General features: G+C 52.0%; 1 protein-coding gene across 1 annotated transcript in view; it reads left to right on the top strand.

Annotated features, from left to right (window-relative positions):
- The window catches only part of CDH23 (cadherin related 23), a 431,052-nt gene that overhangs the window by 408,748 nt on the left and 3,165 nt on the right, over positions 1-19,139 (top strand). The window contains exons 48-66 of the mRNA XM_077125003.1: positions 2,215-2,673; positions 5,638-5,754; positions 6,844-7,068; positions 7,609-7,778; positions 8,004-8,141; positions 9,134-9,253; positions 10,402-10,579; positions 10,712-10,923; positions 13,582-13,773; positions 13,921-14,034; positions 14,663-14,792; positions 14,892-15,143; positions 15,223-15,384; positions 16,901-17,157; positions 17,504-17,601; positions 17,967-18,087; positions 18,189-18,268; positions 18,415-18,455; positions 18,655-18,715. Coding sequence (XP_076981118.1) covers positions 2,215-2,673; positions 5,638-5,754; positions 6,844-7,068; positions 7,609-7,778; positions 8,004-8,141; positions 9,134-9,253; positions 10,402-10,579; positions 10,712-10,923; positions 13,582-13,773; positions 13,921-14,034; positions 14,663-14,792; positions 14,892-15,143; positions 15,223-15,384; positions 16,901-17,157; positions 17,504-17,601; positions 17,967-18,087; positions 18,189-18,268; positions 18,415-18,455; positions 18,655-18,715 — 3,127 coding nt within the window. The remainder of the gene's footprint in view (positions 1-2,214; positions 2,674-5,637; positions 5,755-6,843; positions 7,069-7,608; positions 7,779-8,003; positions 8,142-9,133; positions 9,254-10,401; positions 10,580-10,711; positions 10,924-13,581; positions 13,774-13,920; positions 14,035-14,662; positions 14,793-14,891; positions 15,144-15,222; positions 15,385-16,900; positions 17,158-17,503; positions 17,602-17,966; positions 18,088-18,188; positions 18,269-18,414; positions 18,456-18,654; positions 18,716-19,139) is intronic.

Genomic DNA, 19,139 nt, shown 5'->3' with positions numbered 1-19,139 from the left:
TCAGTGCATAGAAATTTAAACTTCTTGACATCAAACAATTATAACCAACATTAAAAGGCAAACAAAAACAGAAAAGAAAATATTTGTCACCGGTTATCACCGTTATGTAGTTTATATAAATTGACAGAAAGATTAGCAAAGGACAAGAGCAGATAGTTTACAGAAGAGAAGATACTATTACCATTAAACATATTTGAAGTTTTCAATCTCACTAATAATCGAGAATGTAAAATAAGACACTATTTTCCTATAAAATCACAAACATAAAAATGTAGAAAAGATAAAAGCTGGCAAGGTCCTGGTGAGAACGGACATCATCAATAACGTATCTTGATGTGCTCTTTTTGGAAGACTTTCTGGAATTATATATTATGAGCTTTTACTTAGCAATTCCACTTCTAGAAATTTGTGCTGAGTTACTGCTCAAAGATGCAAGCAAAATGTATGTACAAATATGTTAGTTACGGCAGTATTGATGAGAGTGAAAAATAAGATAGAAGTTATATCCAACAGCAAGCCATGGTTGAATAAATTATAGTGCATCCTTATAATGGAATACTCTTTAGCCATTAAGATGTATTTCAAAGATGGTTTAAATTTATAATATAATTCAGAAAAACAGATTACAAAGCTGTACAACCATGTATGATCCAAATTTTGTAGAAAAATATATGAATAGAAGAAAGACCAGAAGGAAGTGAGGTTACAGGGGATTACACATGGCCTTTATTTTCATGCTTTCATTTGGCTTTAAATCCAGGTTGTCTTTAGTGAACATGTACTACTTTTCTTCTTTTTCATGTACTACTTTTATTATTAGGAAAAAAATTCATTGGTTTGGTTTGTTTGTTGTTGAAGGGTTAGAGCAGATGGTCTTTGAGATCCTTTCCACTCTGACATTATAATGGTTCTAGAAGACAGGTTCAGACAGGAAAATTATGCACTGGATAAGTAACTGCTTCTGTGGAGTGAGATAAATGTGAAATCACCCTCTCAGCAGGCTGCACTGTCTTGGCAGCAGCAAAGTCACTGAAAATAACATTCTAAAGTAGTTACTATAGGACATTTCAATAAATATCAAAATAGTCATCATGGGAAAATTCAGAATTTGTTGCACTTGCACACTAATTTTGTGGTTTACTCTTGTTTTTATGCTGAACTATCTTTTTAGGGTTTAGGGCTTCTAAAAGTCTTTAGATCCCAGATGCTCTAGGAATTAGTTGCTAGGACCAGTCTCATGGAATTTTTTTTCCTGTTTATAGTATTGTTTTCAATCTCTTTATCCTTGCAATGTATTTTTAATGCAATTTTATTGAGATATATTCACACACCACATAAGACCATCTAAAGTATACAGTCACTTCCTCACAGTATCATCGCATGGTGTGCTTACATCCCCACGATCCGTTTTAAAACACTTTCATACTCCCAAAAAGAAGTAAAACTTAAAAAGAAAACCCGAATCATCCCAAATCCTTTTTTCCCCACCCCATCCCCATTACTGACCCATAATGTTGGTGTGGTACATTTGTTACTGTTGAATAAAGAATATTAGAATATTGTTGTTAACTACAATCTGTAGTTTGCAATAGATACATTTTCTTCTCATGGGATTTTTAAACCTAGTGGTTTTTTTTGTTTTTGTTTTTGTTTTTGTTTTTGTATGCTGTATGGTGGGGGTCACGTTTCATTCTTTTTCCATGTAACCGTTCCGTTATGGCAGCACCATTTATTAAACTTTTATTTTTGTTTCCTTTTTTCGGAAGTGCATGGGGCGGGAATTGAACCTGGGTCTCCCTCATGACAGGCGAGAATTCTGCCACTGAACCACCCTCGCACCCCGAGACCTAGCGTTTTACTTTTATTTATTTATTTTTTTAGCATTTGTTCCCCCTATTATTTATTTTTATTCCATACGTTCTACTCCTTTGTTGACAAGGTAGATGAAAGAAGCATCAGACGCAAGGTTTTCACAATCACACAGTCACATTGTGAAAGCTGTATCATTATACAATCATCATCAAGAAACATGGCTACTGGAACACAGCTCTCCATTTTCAGGCAGTTCCCTCCAGACCTAGCGTTTTAAATGGCCTTGAGGAGAAAACAGTTGGGGAAAGGGAATGCCCAGCCTTGAACTGCTGAGACTCCGGGGCAACTCTGGGAAGTGGCCCCTGCGGGGTGCTCAGCCACTCCCCATTCCCACCCCCGCAGGGTTCTCAGTCCTTCAAGTCACAGCCACGGACGAGGACAGCGGCCTCAACGGGGAGCTGGTCTACCGGATAGAAGCCGGGGCTCAGGATCGCTTCCTCATCCACCCAGTCACCGGGGTCATCTGTGTCGGCAACGCCACCATCGACAGGGAGGAGCAGGAGTCCTACAGGCTGACGGTGGTGGCTGCTGACCGGGGCACGGTCCCTCTCTCGGGCACAGCCATCATCACCATTGTCATCGACGACATCAATGACTCCCGCCCCGAGTTCATCAACCCCATCCAGACGGTGAGTGTGCTGGAGTCGGTCCCGCCCGGCACTGTCATTGCCGATGTCACCGCCATTGACCGTGACCTCAACCCAAAACTGGAGTACTGCATCATCGGCATCGTGGCCAAGGACGACACTGACCGCCTGGTGCCCGACCAGGAGGACGCCTTCGCCGTGAACATCAACACAGGTACAAGGACCCTCCTGCCTCCTGGCCCCACCCTCCCGCCTCCCTGTCCCAGCCTCCTTGCTCTCTGCTTCCTGTCGTTTGCTCCCCTCCTCTTTCTTTTTCTTCCTCTTTCTCTGCACCCCCCTTTCCCTTAGCTGCCCCTCTTTCCACTCACTTCTTTCCCCTAAGGACACTGTGCCCTTCCCTCTCTTTTCTCTCCCCTTGCTTTCTCTTTCTCTTTCGTCCCTGACCAGTTCCCTCTCTCCTTTCTCATTCACTCGACCAGGGTTGCATGAGTGTGTCCATCTCACTACGCTCTTGCCAGCATTAAATATTATAAATATTTCAAGCCTGTAATTTTATAGAAAAATGGTGCCTTGTTTTAATATGTATTTCTTTAATAACTAGGTGGTTGAACACTTCCTTCATATGCATACCGGCCATTTAAATCCCCCATAAATTATGTTTATTCCCTTAATGATTTTTTTTGCACTATCACAAAACAAGCAAAACCATGGCTTATCTTTCATAATTCATACCGTTGGTTTTATGAAATTTTGGTAGCTTTATCACTCTTTCCAAAATTTCAGTGTATTTTGCTCCCCTCTGGGGAATTAGAAAGGGGAGTGGCAGGAAAACTAGCATGGTTATGACAGAATGCTGAAAAATTATTGGTAATCAGACAAATTCATAGTAAACCACCAATGAGATGATTAACAGAAGTTGAGATGTGATTTGTGATTAGCGGCCATTAGAATGCTGGACAATGCTGGACAATGTTGAGTACTGGTGACAATGTGGGGACATCGGAACGCTCATGCACTACTGTGGGAATTTAGACTGACTCCACCATCTGGACAGACTCAGATCCTATAACCCAGCATTCTGCCCTTGGATATACATCTCCCCAGAGTTCTTGGTGAATAATGGAACATACGAGGATGTTCATGGCAGTATTATTAGCAGTGGTGGGGAGCTGGAGGCTGCCTGGGGGTCTGTCCTAGGATATCAGAGAGGAAAATGTGGTGGTTGCCCACCATGGGGTACTTACTGAAAAGAGTAAGAAATAGCCTGAGCTCTATACCAAAAAACCATTGGCATAAATATAAGATACATGCAAAATAATTCACAATTTGCAGGAATATTTTCAAATAAAAAGTACATTTCACTGCATTATGATGGTTGCCCAAGAGGAAAAGGGAAGGGAGAAAGATGTGGGACTAGAAGGGAATAGGTACATACATAAAACAAGATCATAGTGAATCCACACAAATGATTAACTCAAGCTGCATCTTGAGTTCTTTTCCCTAAAGGGAAAAAGAAGGAAGAAAAACATGAGTACTAGGAGAGATTAGATAGAATCAGCCATGTCCCAGGTTAGCAAATTCTTGTCCCAGGTTAGCAAATTCCTGTCCCAGGTTAGCAAATTCCCAGGCTGCATGGTTTGCTCAGGACCATGGAGAGCTGCTCCGATCCCCTGCCCACTTTTATGCCCACTGATGCTCTCCCACTTTTCTCTTTTCTATTCTAACTACCACTGACACTCTTCTCTCTATTTTTCTTTCCAGTGTCTTCTCACTCCCTCTTCCTTTTGCTCTCCCTACCTCCCTTGCTCTCACCTTCCCTCGCTTTTCCTCTTGCCAGAGCCTCAGCTCCCTGATGTCTTTGCTCCAACTGGGCTCCCACCTGCTCTCGTGGTTTCGCTCCCCCAGCCACCTCTCCCTCCCCACCTCCTGCCATGTCTAGCTTTGAGCCCCCCCCCACTCCCTGTGCCCTGCCCCGCTGCCTCCCCGCTGCACCCTGAACTAACTGACGTTAACCCTCTTCTCTCTTCCTCACGGCTGGCAGGCCCGCAGGTTTGAGCTCTGTTTCTCTGTCACTTCCCACCTCATCTCTTCTCTGCTTCACCCCATTGCCTCCCTCCATGTCCACCGCACCCCCTCCACCCTTCCCGCCCTGTGGGGCCCGGGCCAAGGCCATGGCCCAGCCTTTGCAGACTGAATGCAGCCGCCCTCTCCCCATCCTCGCTCCCCAGCCTGGGGGACGGGGAGCGAGAGTAGGAAGAGGAGGAGGAGGAGGAGGCGGAGGCCCAGGGTAAGTGACCGTCCCATGGCGGGGGACGCATGGAAGACAGAAGCCCAGCAGGGGGTGGTCTGCTGAGGGTGAAGGGAGCTTCCTATGCCCTCGAGGGAACCAGAAAGTGGAGAGGGGATTTCAGTTGAGGATGGGGCCAATGCTCAGCAGAGCTGGCCATGGGGTCAACCAAACTAGGTCTGGTTACTCCATGCCCCAAGCTTTTGGAGGGCTCCTCTGTGACTTGGGGAATGGGCTGGGGCTCTGGAATGCAGCAGGCAGGAGAGAAGGAAGCAGCTTCTTGCTAGTTTCTAAAATAGGACCTGACACTCCTTTCCCATAGTCAGCCCACACCGCTCCCACTTAATCAGGAGAGACAGGGGTATTTTTTTAGGTATCTCACTACTGCTTCTCCTGGGGCTTCCTCCCCACTCACCCCCACTCACCCACCCAGCATTTTTCAGCTCCCCAAGATCTTCCTTTATACTTAATTTCCCTACAATTCAGCATTTTTCAAACAAGTGGTTTCACAGTGCTTACTCTGCCAGGTGCTTTTCTAAGCACTTTACAAATGTTAACTCATTTTAAACGTCTAATCCTCAAAGTAACCCCACGAGGTAGGTACTGCAGTTATCCCCATTTTACAGATGAAGAAAGAAGGTGCAGAGAGATTAAGTAACTTGCCCACAGTCACACAGCTAGTGAACCTTGAGTGAGGGGCAGAGTGATGTGCTCTCAGCTAGGGCGTGGGTGTGGGCTCATCCCAGCCAAAGATGAGACTGGCCTGCCTCCGGGTCGATTTGGAGACTCTTGCCCTCTGCGGGGGGTCAGGAGGGGTGGCCAGGAGCTCCCTGGGAGGCCCAGTTTTTACAGGCTTCCCCTGGGCTGAATTTGACCTGATCTGGTCGACAGGATCTGTAATGGTGAAGTCCCCCCTGAACCGGGAGCTGGTTGCCACCTATGAGATCACTCTCTCAGTAACTGACAATGCCAGCGACCTGCCAGAGCAATCTGTCAGCGTGCCAAATGGTAAGGCTCCCTGCAGGCATCACCCACTGCGTACTCAGGCCTGGCCCTCAGGGAGGGGCAGTAGGGCCCAGGCACAAAGGGTTCCTGTAGCCAGGTGATGCTGGGGCCATGGAAGCCTGGCAGCTACAGCAAGGCTTGGGGTGACTGTGTGTCCCAGTTGTCAGGAAGATCTGAGCAGTGGGGGATCCAGATGTCCAGAACCCCAAGGCTCAGAGGTGGGGAGGAGGTTTAATCAAGCCACGCAGGGGGTTGGGGAAAAGATGGGTTACAGAGACTTGGGCAGATAACTGGATTATCACTACTGATAATAAGGGTGTGGCTGGGATGTGAAACTGAAACCTCATGATCTGATAGGGGGCCTCAAAGTCAGGCATAGGGTAAGGAGAGGTGACTTGAGGCCACAGACCTAACTTTGTTTGAGGGGAGCAGGCACTATGGCAGAGAAGAGAGGTATGGGCACTGCTTTCTGTGGGTCAGGCTCAGGCCACCCTGCCCACAGCCTGGATGGAGCACAGGCTGGGAAGGGGCTGCTAGACTTCTGTGTGGGCAGAGTGGGTGTAGGGGACCTCAAATGGCCTCTGCCACGAGGCGAGGACAGCGGTGCAGGGTGGAGAGCCTGGCAGGCAGATCTTGCTGCTTATCTTCACAGCCCAGAAGCCCAAGTTTTCAGGAAGGAAGGGCTGACTTGGTCAGCCCCTTTGTGTTCCAAACTCAAAGGACAAAGGCCCCTGGGTTGGTGATAGAGTCAGGACAGTTCTGATAGGAAACAGAGGCTGAATTGTGGAAAAGTTCTTAGAGATCATCTAGTCCTACCTCATTGAACAGGTTAGGAAACTGGGGGCCAGAGAAGGCCTGGGGTGCCACCAGGGTCACCTGGCCAGTGGGTAGAAGCCAGGCCCATTCCCCTTGCAGAAGAGTGAGTGGTAACCCAGAGGGAAGGTTTTTTTGCCATAGCCTGGAGGATGGGGTCAAGGTTCAGGGAGTCGCAGGAGGGTCATGAGAAGCTGCCATCTTCCCCTGGCATGACTGAGGCTTAGGAAGGCTGCCTGGCCCCACTGCTGCCCCATCCCCACCCTCTACCTCCTCCAGCCAAGCTGACGGTCAACATTCTGGATGTCAATGACAACACACCCCAGTTCAAGCCCTTCGGGATCACCTACTACACAGAGCGGATCCTGGAGGGAGCCACCCCGGGCACCACGCTCATTGCCGTGGCTGCCGTGGACCCCGACAAGGGCCTCAATGGGCTGGTTACCTACACCCTGCTGGACTTAATGCCCCCAGGCTACGTCCAACTGGAAGACCCCTCAGCCGGTAGGGCGGGAACCTGACAGAGGAGGGCCGGGGTAGAATTGTCTGTACCTGCTTAGCCTTGAGAGGGACTGTGGCTCACTTCCCACTCTCCAGTTCGGCACCCATCCTGGTCCTCAGAGGATGAGTTCAAATCCCAGATGGCCAATATTCCATTCACGCCTAGAGGCACAGGCCAGAAGAAAGGACATTGTGCCTAGTCCATGAATTTTCCACCATCATCTCCACCACCCCAAGCTCCCACTGTTAGCATCACTTAGGGAGTGGGAGGCCAAGGGGGAAGAGTCTCATCATGGGTCCTAGACACACTGAGATCCACCCCTTTGGCTTGAGAGAAGCTTTTTCATCCCCCCAGTTAGGAAGGCAACTAGACATCAGTCTCTCTTGGCCTTCTGGCTTGTCACTGAGCAAGTGGTGCCTAGTAACCCTCCTTAAAGGGACCACACCTGTCCCTCAGAGCTCCAGATCCTCCTCTTCATGCTTTGGAGAGCTGCCCACGAGGGAGGAGGGGCTGCAGTGACAGTGGGCGCCTCTGTGTCTCAGGAAAGGTCATTGCCAACCAGACGGTGGACTACGAGGAGGTGCACTGGCTCAACTTCACAGTGAGAGCCTCCGACAATGGGTCCCCACCCAGGGCAGCCGAGATCCCCGTCTACCTGGAGATTGTGGACATCAATGATAACAACCCCATCTTTGACCAGCCCTCCTACCAGGTGGGTGGCCAGGCCAACATGTTGGGTCTGAGTTCTGCACCCGTTCCTTGGGGCCCATTGGGTGGCTTCCACTTCCATCCTGCCAGACTCTGAGTTGCCTGGGAGTGACCAGCTCATGGGCAGCTTGATCCCCTGGGCTCTCTGCATCAGAGAGCTCCTAGGGGAGGGACAATAGCTCAGGGGCTGAACTTGGCCTCTTTCCTCTCCCTGCTCCCTGTGCTTCAGGAAGCTGTCTTCGAGGATGTGCCTGTGGGCACAGTCATCCTGACAGTCGCTGCTACTGATGCTGATTCAGGCAACTTTGCCCTCATCGAGTACAGTCTGGGGGATGGAGAGGGCAAGTTTGCCATCAACCCCACCACGGTAAAGGGGAACTGGGGGGTCCTGGGATTGGGGGGTGGGAAGGGCCCAGGGAAGCCACAAAGGTCATTGCAGCTATCCCCCTTTTTCTGGGTCCTGCCACCTCAGAGGTTCTTCAGCTAACTCAGTAAACCCTGCCCTTGGAGTCTCAGACAACCTGTAGGTTGGGCCTTTCTGTCTCAATGGAGACATGGAGGGAAGTAGCCAGTCTTTTGGAACTAACCTTTTGTGGGCCCAAAGACTCCTGAGAAGTATCCCCACCTATCTAAAGAACTTGACTCAGGTCCAACTGGCTGCTTTTTGAGACTGTCAAAGGAGAGGCATGGGAAGCTCTGAAGAAAGTGGACACTTTCTTAATAAGTGAAATAAACACTTAATAAGCGCCTATTGTATGCACGGCCCTATACTCAGTGTTGGGGTAGGAAAGAGGCCCAAAGGGTTCATCCCCCATGTTCCCTCAAATCCCAGGTTTATGGGACAGCAGAAACTCAGAAGAAAACATAAGCAATGATTTCAAATGTCTGCTCTTTCAGTATAGGGAGAGGGGCCCTGCGGTCTGGGGTTCGTTGGTCAGACTGGGCCTTCCCAGCTGCAGCTAGAAGTATTTTCCCCCATGCCCACCCCACTGCCCCTCTTTGCCACATCCCCCTGCACTCTGCCCTTTCAGCTGCGATCACTTCTTCCTGCTTGGTGTGAACAATCAGACATGGCTCCTGGCCTGGCACTAAGAATGATGAGTATTTATGGAGCACTTGCTGTATGCTAGAGCCTGGCCAGGAAGTGAGCTCCAGCTTGGGCTGTTCATCCCGTTCCGGGAGGGCTAGGGTAACGGGGCCATAAGGAGACACAAGAATGTGAGCTCCACGGGGGCAGGGTGCGTTGCTCGTTTGCTCACTGCCATGTCTCCAGAGCCTGGAATAGGGCCTGGCACAGAGTAGATGCTCAGGAAATACCTGATGAATGAATGACAGGCTGAGGCCTCCCATTCCTGTCAGGGTGACATCTATGTGCTGTCCTCTCTGGACCGGGAGAAGAAGGACCACTATATCCTGACTGCCTTGGCCAAAGACAACCCTGGGGATGTAGCCAGCAACCGTCGGGAAAATTCGGTGCAGGTGAGGGGCTCCGGCCTGGGACGGTGACACCAGGGGTTGCAGAGGCAGAGCCTTTAGACAGTGACCGCTAGTGGAGAAGGAGCAGAGCCGCCACCCCCTCAGAGACACGGTGGCAGGAAAGAGAAGGCAAGAGGTGTGTTGGGTGGGTTACAATGGCTGTGGCCTAAGGAGAGGGGGACTCTCTGGAAGAAATCTCTGTGTCAAACCCTTGCTAAGGCAACTAAACCTATTCAGGTGTAACCCAAAATAAAGCCAGGGCCCAACGTGGCCTGATACCTCCACAGTGTCACATTAGAAGAAACACAGTCCATCAAGCAAACGTAATTGTAAAGTCATTATCATGGTTTATGTCCCTTAATGAGATCCAATTCACAACACCATTTCCACTTCCTGGAGTAGCTGCAAGTTGTTCTAAGGCTAGCGCCCCCCTAAGTTCTCTCTCCCCAGATCTAGCCACGTCTCAAGCCTTGAGGCTTTATTTTCTCTTAATAATGTCTTTCCCTTTTCCCCCTGCCTTCTCCTGTCCCGTCTTTCTGAACTCTTTCTCCCTCACAATAAGCTGATGAGCCAGAGGGCAGAAAGGAAGCTCTCCTGAAGGGTTGGGGAAGGAAAGAAATGCAATGGGCAAAGATAACTTCCCTCAGGCAGGTGGGCAGGCAGGGGAAAGGGCTGGGGGCACTCACGCATATCCCTGCCACATATGCATGTGCTGTGTTGGGAAAAACACAGTTTTGGAGTCATGAGACCAAGCTCCCAGTAGCTGAGAACACTGCATTGGTCATTTAACCTCTCTGAGCCTCATTTGTTGAATCTGTAAGGGGGGTGGGGGCAGTGATGCTGCTGACCTCCCTGGCTGGTGGACAGTACTAGCTGCTGAACCCTAACTCAGGTCAGACACAGCATTAAGGATCCAGCCCACATAACAGGGTCTCAACCACACCAGAACCCTGAGAGGTAAGATACCATTATCCCAGTGCCCAGCTAAGGAAACCTAGCGTCGGGTGTTAAATAAGTTGCTCTAGTTCAGACGCCAGCACATGGGTCACAACCTCCAAGAGGAATCTCCTCTACCCCAGCTGGCTCCTGAGTGACCAGGTCCCTGGAAGCGGCCCCAGCGTGCCCCTGATCTTTGCTTCTTCCCCCACCAGGTGGTAATCCAGGTGCTCGATGTCAACGACTGCCGGCCCCAGTTCCCCAAGCCCCAGTTCAGCACGAGTGTGTACGAGAACGAGCCCCCAGGGACTTCAGTCATCACCATGCTGGCCACCGACCAGGATGAGGGCTCCAACGGGGAGCTGGCCTACTCACTCGAGGGCCCTGGCATGGGTACGTGGCTTGGTCCAGACCTCTCGATGCCGTGGAGGGGGAGGGAGGGGCGGGCTGCTGTGCCAGAAGGAGGCGGGGGGGAGGGATGGCTCAGCCAGGGTTAAGCCTCTGCTCTCCTGCCCCACCTGCCAGAGGCCTTCCGCGTGGACACGGACTCAGGCCTGGTGACTACAAAGCGGCCACTGCATTCCTATGAGAGGTTCAACCTGACTGTGGTGGCCACAGATGGTGGACAGCCCCCGCTCTGGGGCACAACCATGCTCCTGGTGGAGGTCATTGATGTCAATGACAACCGCCCCGTCTTCGTGCGTCCGCCCAACGGCACCATCCTCCACATCAGAGAGGTACCGCGGTCCCCCCGGGGCCCAAGGTCTGGGCCTCCTGTCCACCAACAGCCCCATTCCAATACCCAGCCCCTTTCTTTGCCCTGCAGGCATGACCTTTGAGGGTGGAAGGGCCCCCATCATGAAAGTGGGAAACTGAGGCCAGAGAAGAAATCCACCTTGCCCAGTGCCTCACAGGACAGTACTGAACAGTGGTTAGCAGTAAGAGCTGTGCTAGCAAAAGATCTGGGTTCAAGTCTAACTCTGAAATTTACCAGCCAAATGACCTCAAGCAACTGACTTCTCTGAGTCTGTTTTCCCACGTGCTAAATGGGAATAATACCAGTAGATGTCCCATCTCTTACCCCCAGATGTCTGCCAAGAAGGACAATCACAGCAACTCACTTCCCCAAAACTTGTCTCAAAATAAACACACATGGCCCTTTCTGTCTGTCCGTTGTCGCGGCTGAGGCCAGCACACAGACAGCCTGGGAGGTTAAGATGAACATCAAAATAAGAAACAAGGGGAAGTATTCGAGGTTCCAAAATCTTTCTAATTCTGCTTTCATTCCTTTATCAAAATTCCCATGTAAAGATGGGAGAAGTACTCCTTTGTCTCCAGGTCCAAAATGCTCCTTGGTAATGCATTTGGGGTGTCTCCTCCTTGTTCTTTGTCCTGCTGGACAGCAGCAAGTCTCCTCAACTCAGAACGTCAGTGCTCAGGCCATGTTGTCTTTGAGGTCCCATGGGGGAAATTTCTCCCAGATTCAAGCTGTAGGAAACATGAGCATTTACCTTGTGATTGGCTTCTACCCTGTGTCTGGTATATATCTATAATGATTGAGTGGTCCTCTTTGCTTTGCCTACTAGGGAGCTCAGAGTGGTTAGCCCACCTTGAGTAACCCTGCAGGGACTCAGGGCACACACCTTACCTTCCGCTCCTCAGCTTCCACCTTCCTGCCAACCGTTGTTGTGTTTTCTTTTCTTTACTTTACTTTCATTTTTTCAGGTGATTTTTTTTTTACACACCTCATGTTTCAGTTAACCTTTCAATTATCTATAATATATCTGTGAGGGAATTTTTTCAGAGAAGATAGCATCTTCAGAGCCCACACATAAGTGATTATTATTTTCTGTGGTTTTCAAACAGGACGTGATAAAGAATTATTGAGTCACACTCAACCTTTCCCCCCAATATGTTACGTAAGCTGTCCTGTTGTAAACTGTTACTCTGTGTCACTCCGGAAAAGCCTGATTGTAGACCTTTCTTTTCTTTTTCCTCCTAAAAATTTTGTGACATTCTTTATCTTTGAAATCCAAAATGTCAATCAGCCATTCACAGTCAAGTACTGGACAATTTTTGTTCATTTTTCTTTGACTGTGGCAAAGCCTTTTCATCTGCAGATTAATGTTTTTCTTCCGCTCAAGAAAACTTTATTCTCTTCTCTAAATATTTCTTCTCTTCCACTTGCCCTGGAATTTTCCTTCAGACATGCCAGTAATGCACATATTGTCCATCCTTTCCCATCTCTATGTGGTTTTGTAGGCGGCTGCTATCTTAGGATGTGTTTATACTTTGACTGAACAATCACATGAATACTATAAAGAGAGCAATTGGATATCATGCCCCAGGGAAATTTCTTGCCTTTCTTCATGACTTCTTTCATCTTTTCTTTAATTGATACCCTGATTTTTAGAAAATTTATTATCATATTATAATATATACGTTTTTGTAAGATGCCTCAAATCTTTTTTGTGGAACAAGGCTGGCTATAAATTAATAATAACCTATTTATTTTCCACACCCAAGGCCCCATTTACTAAGACTTTCCCTTCCAGGACCCCATACTTGAAAAGATTTATGTCTCCCAAACAATCAGCATTTGTTAACTAATTATCTGTTGTCATCTGCTTTTTATTAATGAGTTGTAACTGCTATTTGGAGCATCTGATTGTCATGGTCAATGAGATAAATGGCAAAACCATGCTGAGCAGATAATTTCTCAACTGAAAACAAAAAGAACTTGTGCTCTTGCTCTTTTTTTTTTTGACCCAGGCAGCTTTATTCTGTATCACTGTGTGATTTTTATTAGGTTTTTTGATATCTTAGACTTAACTCAAGGAAATGTAGGAGACCTAGGTTCAGAGACATGAAATGTCCAGGTCACATGGTGAATCAGTGACAGACTAGAAGCCGGGGATGCAATCTCTATCCACCATGTCACCCTGCCTGCATGGTCCCCGTGCTCTAGGGCCCCCTTGGCTGGATGGTGGTGTTTGGGGATCCCCATGATTCCTGTTTGGGGGGTAGTACAGAGAACAAGGAAGACACAGCCATGATCTCAGCTCCTGGATTCCCTGCTGTCCCCTCGACTTCAGCATGCAATGGGACTGGTGGAATGGGGGGACAGCTCCCGGAAGGGTGGTCACCCTAAGACAGCTTGAAGCTTGCTGGGCTTAGGCTGGACTGTCAGTGGACAGGGACCTTGGCTGCGGGGAGGGGAACAGCTAGCAGATGCTCAGACTCCAGGGCAGGCCAGCCAAGCAGGCAGGCATTCCTGGGGACGCTGAAAGGTGGCAAACACATCCTGCCAGGGGAGGAGAAAAGCAAGGGCGCTGTCAGGTCCTGGGAACCGGGATGCCGTCACCAGAAGCTTCCCTCCCGGTGCCCCCTCACAGGAGATCCCGCTGCGCTCCAACGTGTACGAGGTCTTTGCCACGGACAACGATGAGGGCCTCAACGGGGCAGTGCGCTACAGCTTCCTGAAGACCGCGGGCAACCGGGACTGGGAGTTCTTCACCATCGACCCCATCAGCGGACTCATTCAGACCGCTCAGCGCCTGGACCGCGAGAAGCAGGCAGTGTACAGCGTAAGGGGGCGGGGCCCGCGAGAGGGGCGGGGCAGGGGTGGGGCTTTCCTAGCTTGAGGCTGGGCCTTCCGGGAGGGCCTGATGGGGACCCTAAGGTCACCCCGCTCCTGCAGACTTCCCCCACTGACTTGCACTCTTCCACCCCAGCTCATCCTGGTGGCCAGCGACCTGGGCCAGCCGGTGCCCTACGAGACCATGCAGCCAATGCAGGTGGCCCTGGAGGACATCGACGACAATGAACCCCTCTTCGTGAGGCCCCCGGTGAGCTCCCACAGCCCCTTCGCGGTCACGCCCACACAGCGACTCAGCTGCTCGCAGCACCCACGTGCACACGCTCCCCTGCACACAAAGTGCGTGTAGACGTGTGTTTACGTGCCAACATGAGGACAAATATTTATTGAGCATCTCCTATTTCTGAACAGTAAAAAGAAAGCAGACAAAATTTCTTAACCTCAAGGACCTGAAAGTCTTGTATTTGCACACAACATGAAAATCACCTCTACTTTACGAGCTGGGGCTGAAAGCAAAGCAGGGCTGAGGGCCGCTCGTGGGGACTGAGACTCTGGCTTGTTTTTTGTTCCCCTCTCTTGTGCACGTGTGCTGTGATCATTTCTGGTGACTGTGCACACACACACGAGAGTGAGTCTGTGCGTCCCCCGTCATTCAGACAGACATTCAACAGATCCTCACCATCTGCCTGGAGAGCATCGCTGGGTGACTCCCCAAGAGCAGAGCTGGCACCTGCCAGTCTTTGCTTCCTGGAGGTTACACCTGCTTTGCTCATCCCCCAAGGCTCCCACACAAAGGCTCTGGCCAGGGCACTCCAGCAAGGTACGGAAGCTGTGGTCTTCCCTTGGCCTCCTGTGATGACGGCCCCCTCCCCCTGCAGAAAGGCAGCCCCCAGTACCAGCTGCTGACAGTGCCTGAGCACTCACCACGGGGGACCCTCGTGGGCAATGTGACGGGCGCCGTGGATGCAGATGAAGGCCCCAACGCTATCGTCTACTACTTCATTGCAGGTGGGGCTTGGCAGGCTTAATGCCCGACTTACCCTGGAGTGGAGATGACCACATGGTCCTGTCTCTGCCCCTCACGCTTTGCCTTGGTCCCACCCTCAGCTGGCAACGAAGAGAAGAACTTTCACCTGCAGCCTGACGGGCGTCTGCTGGTGCTGCGGGACCTGGACCGTGAGCGTGAGGCCACCTTCTCCTTCATTGTCAAGGCGTCAAGCAATCGCAGCTGGACGCCTCCCCGTGGGTCCTCCCCAGCCCTCAGCCTGGTCGCTGACCTTACCCTGCAGGAGGTGCGCGTTGTGCTAGAGGACATCAATGACCAGCCACCGCGTTTCACCAAGGCTGAGTATACTGCAGGTGCAGGGACCGGAGAGTGGGCGTGGGGTGTGGGGTGGCCCCAGCCCCACCACTCACACCCACCTGCCCCTTCCTGTAGGTGTAGCCACAGACGCCAAGATGGGCTCAGAGTTGATCCAGGTGCTGGCCTTGGATGCAGACATTGGCAACAACAGCCTCGTCTTCTACAGCATCCTGGCCATCCACTACTTCCGAGCCCTTGCCAATGACTCTGAGGATGTGGGCCAGGTCTTCACCATGGGTAGGGGCTTTGTGCATGGACCCCTCAGTCATTGCATGCACTGTCAGTTGGAGGAGATGGGTCTGTGTGGGCTCCACAGTGTGTGAGTGACCAACTTCTGTCCAGACAGCCCTGTCAGTCCTTCCATTCATCCATCTATCCATCCATCATCCATCTTTCAATTTAGCTGGCCATCATTAGTTAATCATCTCATTCATCCAAACATCTGTTCTCTAATTTATCCACCTATTCATCTCTGCCTCTACCACCCACCTTTCTTTTATTTCTTCCTTTTTCCCATCCCCTCATCTATCCACCCATTATTTACCCACCCAGTCATCCATCTCTCCATCCATCCATCTAAATTCTCATGCTCCTTCCACATATCCATCCATCTTTACATTTGAGCCCGTGTCAGTCACTGTGTTAGGCACCGGGGAAGCAGAAATCAGAGTGCACACTCATACCTAAGAGCCTGTGCAGATTGCTGAGCCTCCCTGGGTCAGGCTCTAGAAGGTGTCCCTGCAGATGTCACATTACCTTACCTCCAGCTCCAACACGCTCCCCTCCCTTCCTTGTCTACAGAAATCAATCCACACTCCTTGTCCCAGCCATCTCCCCAGGTCTCACCGGGTCTTCCTGATCCCCCTTTCCAGCTTCACACCCTCCAACTCTCTTTAATGGCCCTGTGCCCAGCCCAGCTGAGCTCCTCAGCCCCTCAGCCTGCTCCATTTCATCCTCTCCTGGGCCTTTGCTCTCTCTGTCTTCACTTCCTGGAATGTCATCCCAACTCCCAGTTTAGCTTTTTGATACCTTCCCCTTCTCCCCACCCATTCTTTGTAATCCAGTTCATATACCACCTCCTCTAGGAAGACCTCTCTGATCACAGCAGTCCTACTTCCCCTCCAAGCTCCCCCTGATCTCATTTGACTAAACCAAGGTGCAGAGGCCATGCTTGCTAAAGGTCACACAACTAGAAAGTGTCAGACTTTGAACCCAGGTCTACTGTCTTCTAAGAGAAGACTGCTGTCCCACCTCTAGTCATCTCTCTACGGAGCGTGTAGAATTCTGAAGTACGTGTGTGTGAGAGATGGACAGACAGCACAAGGGGGCTCGGCCGCAGGGCTCCCCAGTGTGCTGCGGCCAAGCTCACAAACTCATCATCCTTGGATCAGCACAGCTCACAGTTGCGTTCTGCTGTGTTTAAAGTAAAACTTAGTCCAGTAGGTAAAAAACAGGGTATTTGGCCATAAAATTGGGATTGCCCAGTTTCCCTAGAGAAGGTGAAGGTCGGGCCTTGCGGACCTGCGCATTCATGGTGAGTCAGCTGAGCAGAGGCAAGAGCCGTGCCCCTTCCCACGAGCATCTGTGCTCCCTGGTCCTGTCCCCTCTATCATTGTGGCCACTGGACCCCGAGTTGCTGCAGGCCCATGCTGATCCCCTGGTGTGCCCGCCCGCGCCACCTCTGCCCCGCCTCTGAGGGCCCGGGGGTACTGGGTGGCCTTGAGCCGTGGCCCGCCCGCGGGCTCTTCCGCAGGGAGTGTGGATGGCGTCCTGCGCACCTTCGACCTCTTCATGGCCTACAGCCCCGGCTACTTCGTGGTGGACATCGTGGCCCGGGACCTGGCGGGCCACAACGACACGGCTGTCATCGGCATCTACATCCTGAGGGACGACCAGCGCGTCAAGATCGTCATTAACGAGGTCCCCGACCGCGTGCGCGGCTTCGAGGAGGAGTTCGTGCGCCTGCTCTCCAACATCACCGGGGCCACCGTCAACACCGACGACGTGCAGGTGGCCCACGGGGCCCGCCTCGGGGCTGGGGGCAGGGGAGCGGGGAGGGGGCCAGGGCCGGGCCACCAGGAGGGGCGGGACGTTGCGGCGAGGTTAGGGGCGGGACGTGAGAGGGACACGCGCCCTCCTTGGCTCTTCCCTAGCTGCGAGGCCTTGGGAGAGGCCTTCCCCGGGCCTGTTTCTCTCACCTGTGAAATACCCCAGTGCAGATGAAGCAGTTGGCACCGTGGTTGGTGCTCAGCAGGTGTTCAGTATGGAGGGTTAGTCATCTGGGTGCAGCAGGAGGGGTTCCTAGCAGAGGCCTGCCCTCCCCGGCCCGAGTCTGACAGTGCTGCTTCTTGCCTAGTTCCACGTGGACAAGAAGGGGCGGGTGAACTTCGCACAAACAGAGCTGCTCATCCACGTGGTGAACCGGGACACCAACCGCATCCTGGATGTGGACCGGTGGGTGGGGGCCTTGCTCTGACTGTCCGCCTGTCTGTCTGCCTTCCTGCCCTGGAGGAGAGGAGGGGACCCATGGAGGGAGGCACATCAGGCCTGCAGCATGCAGCTTTCTTCCAGGGGATGGCAGGGCTAGAGGACAGTCCAGCTTGGGGGCATGGGCCTTACTCTCCCCATCTGTAAAGTGGGGGTATCAGATAGGATCCTGTGTGAAGGCCCTACGAATCCCCTCAAATACACAGCTCTCCTAGCCAAGTGAGCCAGTGAACTCTGGAGGCTCCAGGCAGGAGCAAGACAGACTGTCCTGGGGGGGCGAGCTTTCCTGGGATGGCTGAGGATGGGCGCTAAGGTCCCAGCCCATCATCCAGGGTGATCCAGATGATTGACGAGAACAAGGAGCAGCTGCGGAATCTTTTCCGGAACTACAACGTCCTGGATGTGCAGCCCGCCATTTCTGTGCGGTTGCCCGATGACATGTCCACCCTGCAGGTACCCTGGGCAGCCCTCCGCGGCCCCCTCCCTGCCCGCCACTGATGCCTGGGCTCTGGCCCCGGTGCCCCCACCCATCAGGCCTGTCCCTCTCCCCGCAGATGGCAATCATCATCCTCGCCATCCTCCTCTTTCTGGCCGCCATGCTCTTTATCCTCATGAACTGGTACTACAGGACCGTGTGAGTCCCCCGCCCCCCACCCTGGCACCGGGGCTGGCAGGCTCCACTTCTGGGACAGCCACTGAGGAGGGCAGGGCCATCGGGACCCTGAGATGCCAGCCCAGCCCCAGCCTCCCTCACCAGGCCTCCTCTTTCCCTCTCCCCAGACACAAGAGGAAGCTCAAAGCCATTGTGGCTGGCTCAGCAGGTGAGTGACGGGGCGATGGGTTGGAAAAGGATGAGGCAGGAGGGTCCCTGGGGGCCTAGAGTGCCTGCCTGGGGTTTCACAAGGCTGGCTGAAGCCTTGGGCTGGACCCAGGCTCCCCTGACTTGCCCCAGCTGGGTGCACCTCTGATCTTGACCCAGCCCTCCCTGGAGGAATTTTCTCCCAACGCTTCTCCCTTCAGGGAACCGCGGCTTCATCGACATCATGGACATGCCCAACACCAACAAGTACTCCTTCGATGGGTGAGTGGGGTCCCTGGGCCCTGCCCTGGCCACTTGGGAGAGGCCTGCAGAAGACCAGCTGGGGTGGACAATTCCCTGCAGCCTCTAGAGCGTGGAGGGAAACCGGGACTGGCTTAAACCTGTCGTGTGAGCGCCCCCTGGTGGGCTGGCCGCCCTCTCACCCCGCTCCAGAAAAGTAGCCGAGCTGGGCTCCCGACCCCGGATAGGGCCCGCTGGGGGTAGGGGTGGTCACGTGGTACAGAGTGAGGCCTCCCCACTGAGGCTGATCCAAACTGACATGCTGTCCAGGTTCTAGCGGGATTCTAGGGTGCAACCCAGGCATGGGTACCATGGGCAAGGGCCCAGCCTTCCATGTCCCTGCACCCCCAATTCTGTGAAAGACACTGAAGTCTGCTGGAGAAAGAGCAGGGGTGAAGCCGGGAGG

The sequence above is a fragment of the Tamandua tetradactyla genome, chromosome 13 (genome assembly GCF_023851605.1).
Source record: "Tamandua tetradactyla isolate mTamTet1 chromosome 13, mTamTet1.pri, whole genome shotgun sequence".
In the NCBI taxonomy this organism is placed as follows: Eukaryota; Metazoa; Chordata; class Mammalia; order Pilosa; family Myrmecophagidae; genus Tamandua; species Tamandua tetradactyla.
The sequence above is the reverse complement of the archived record's forward strand: the minus strand, read 5'-3'. Positions and strand labels throughout refer to the sequence as shown.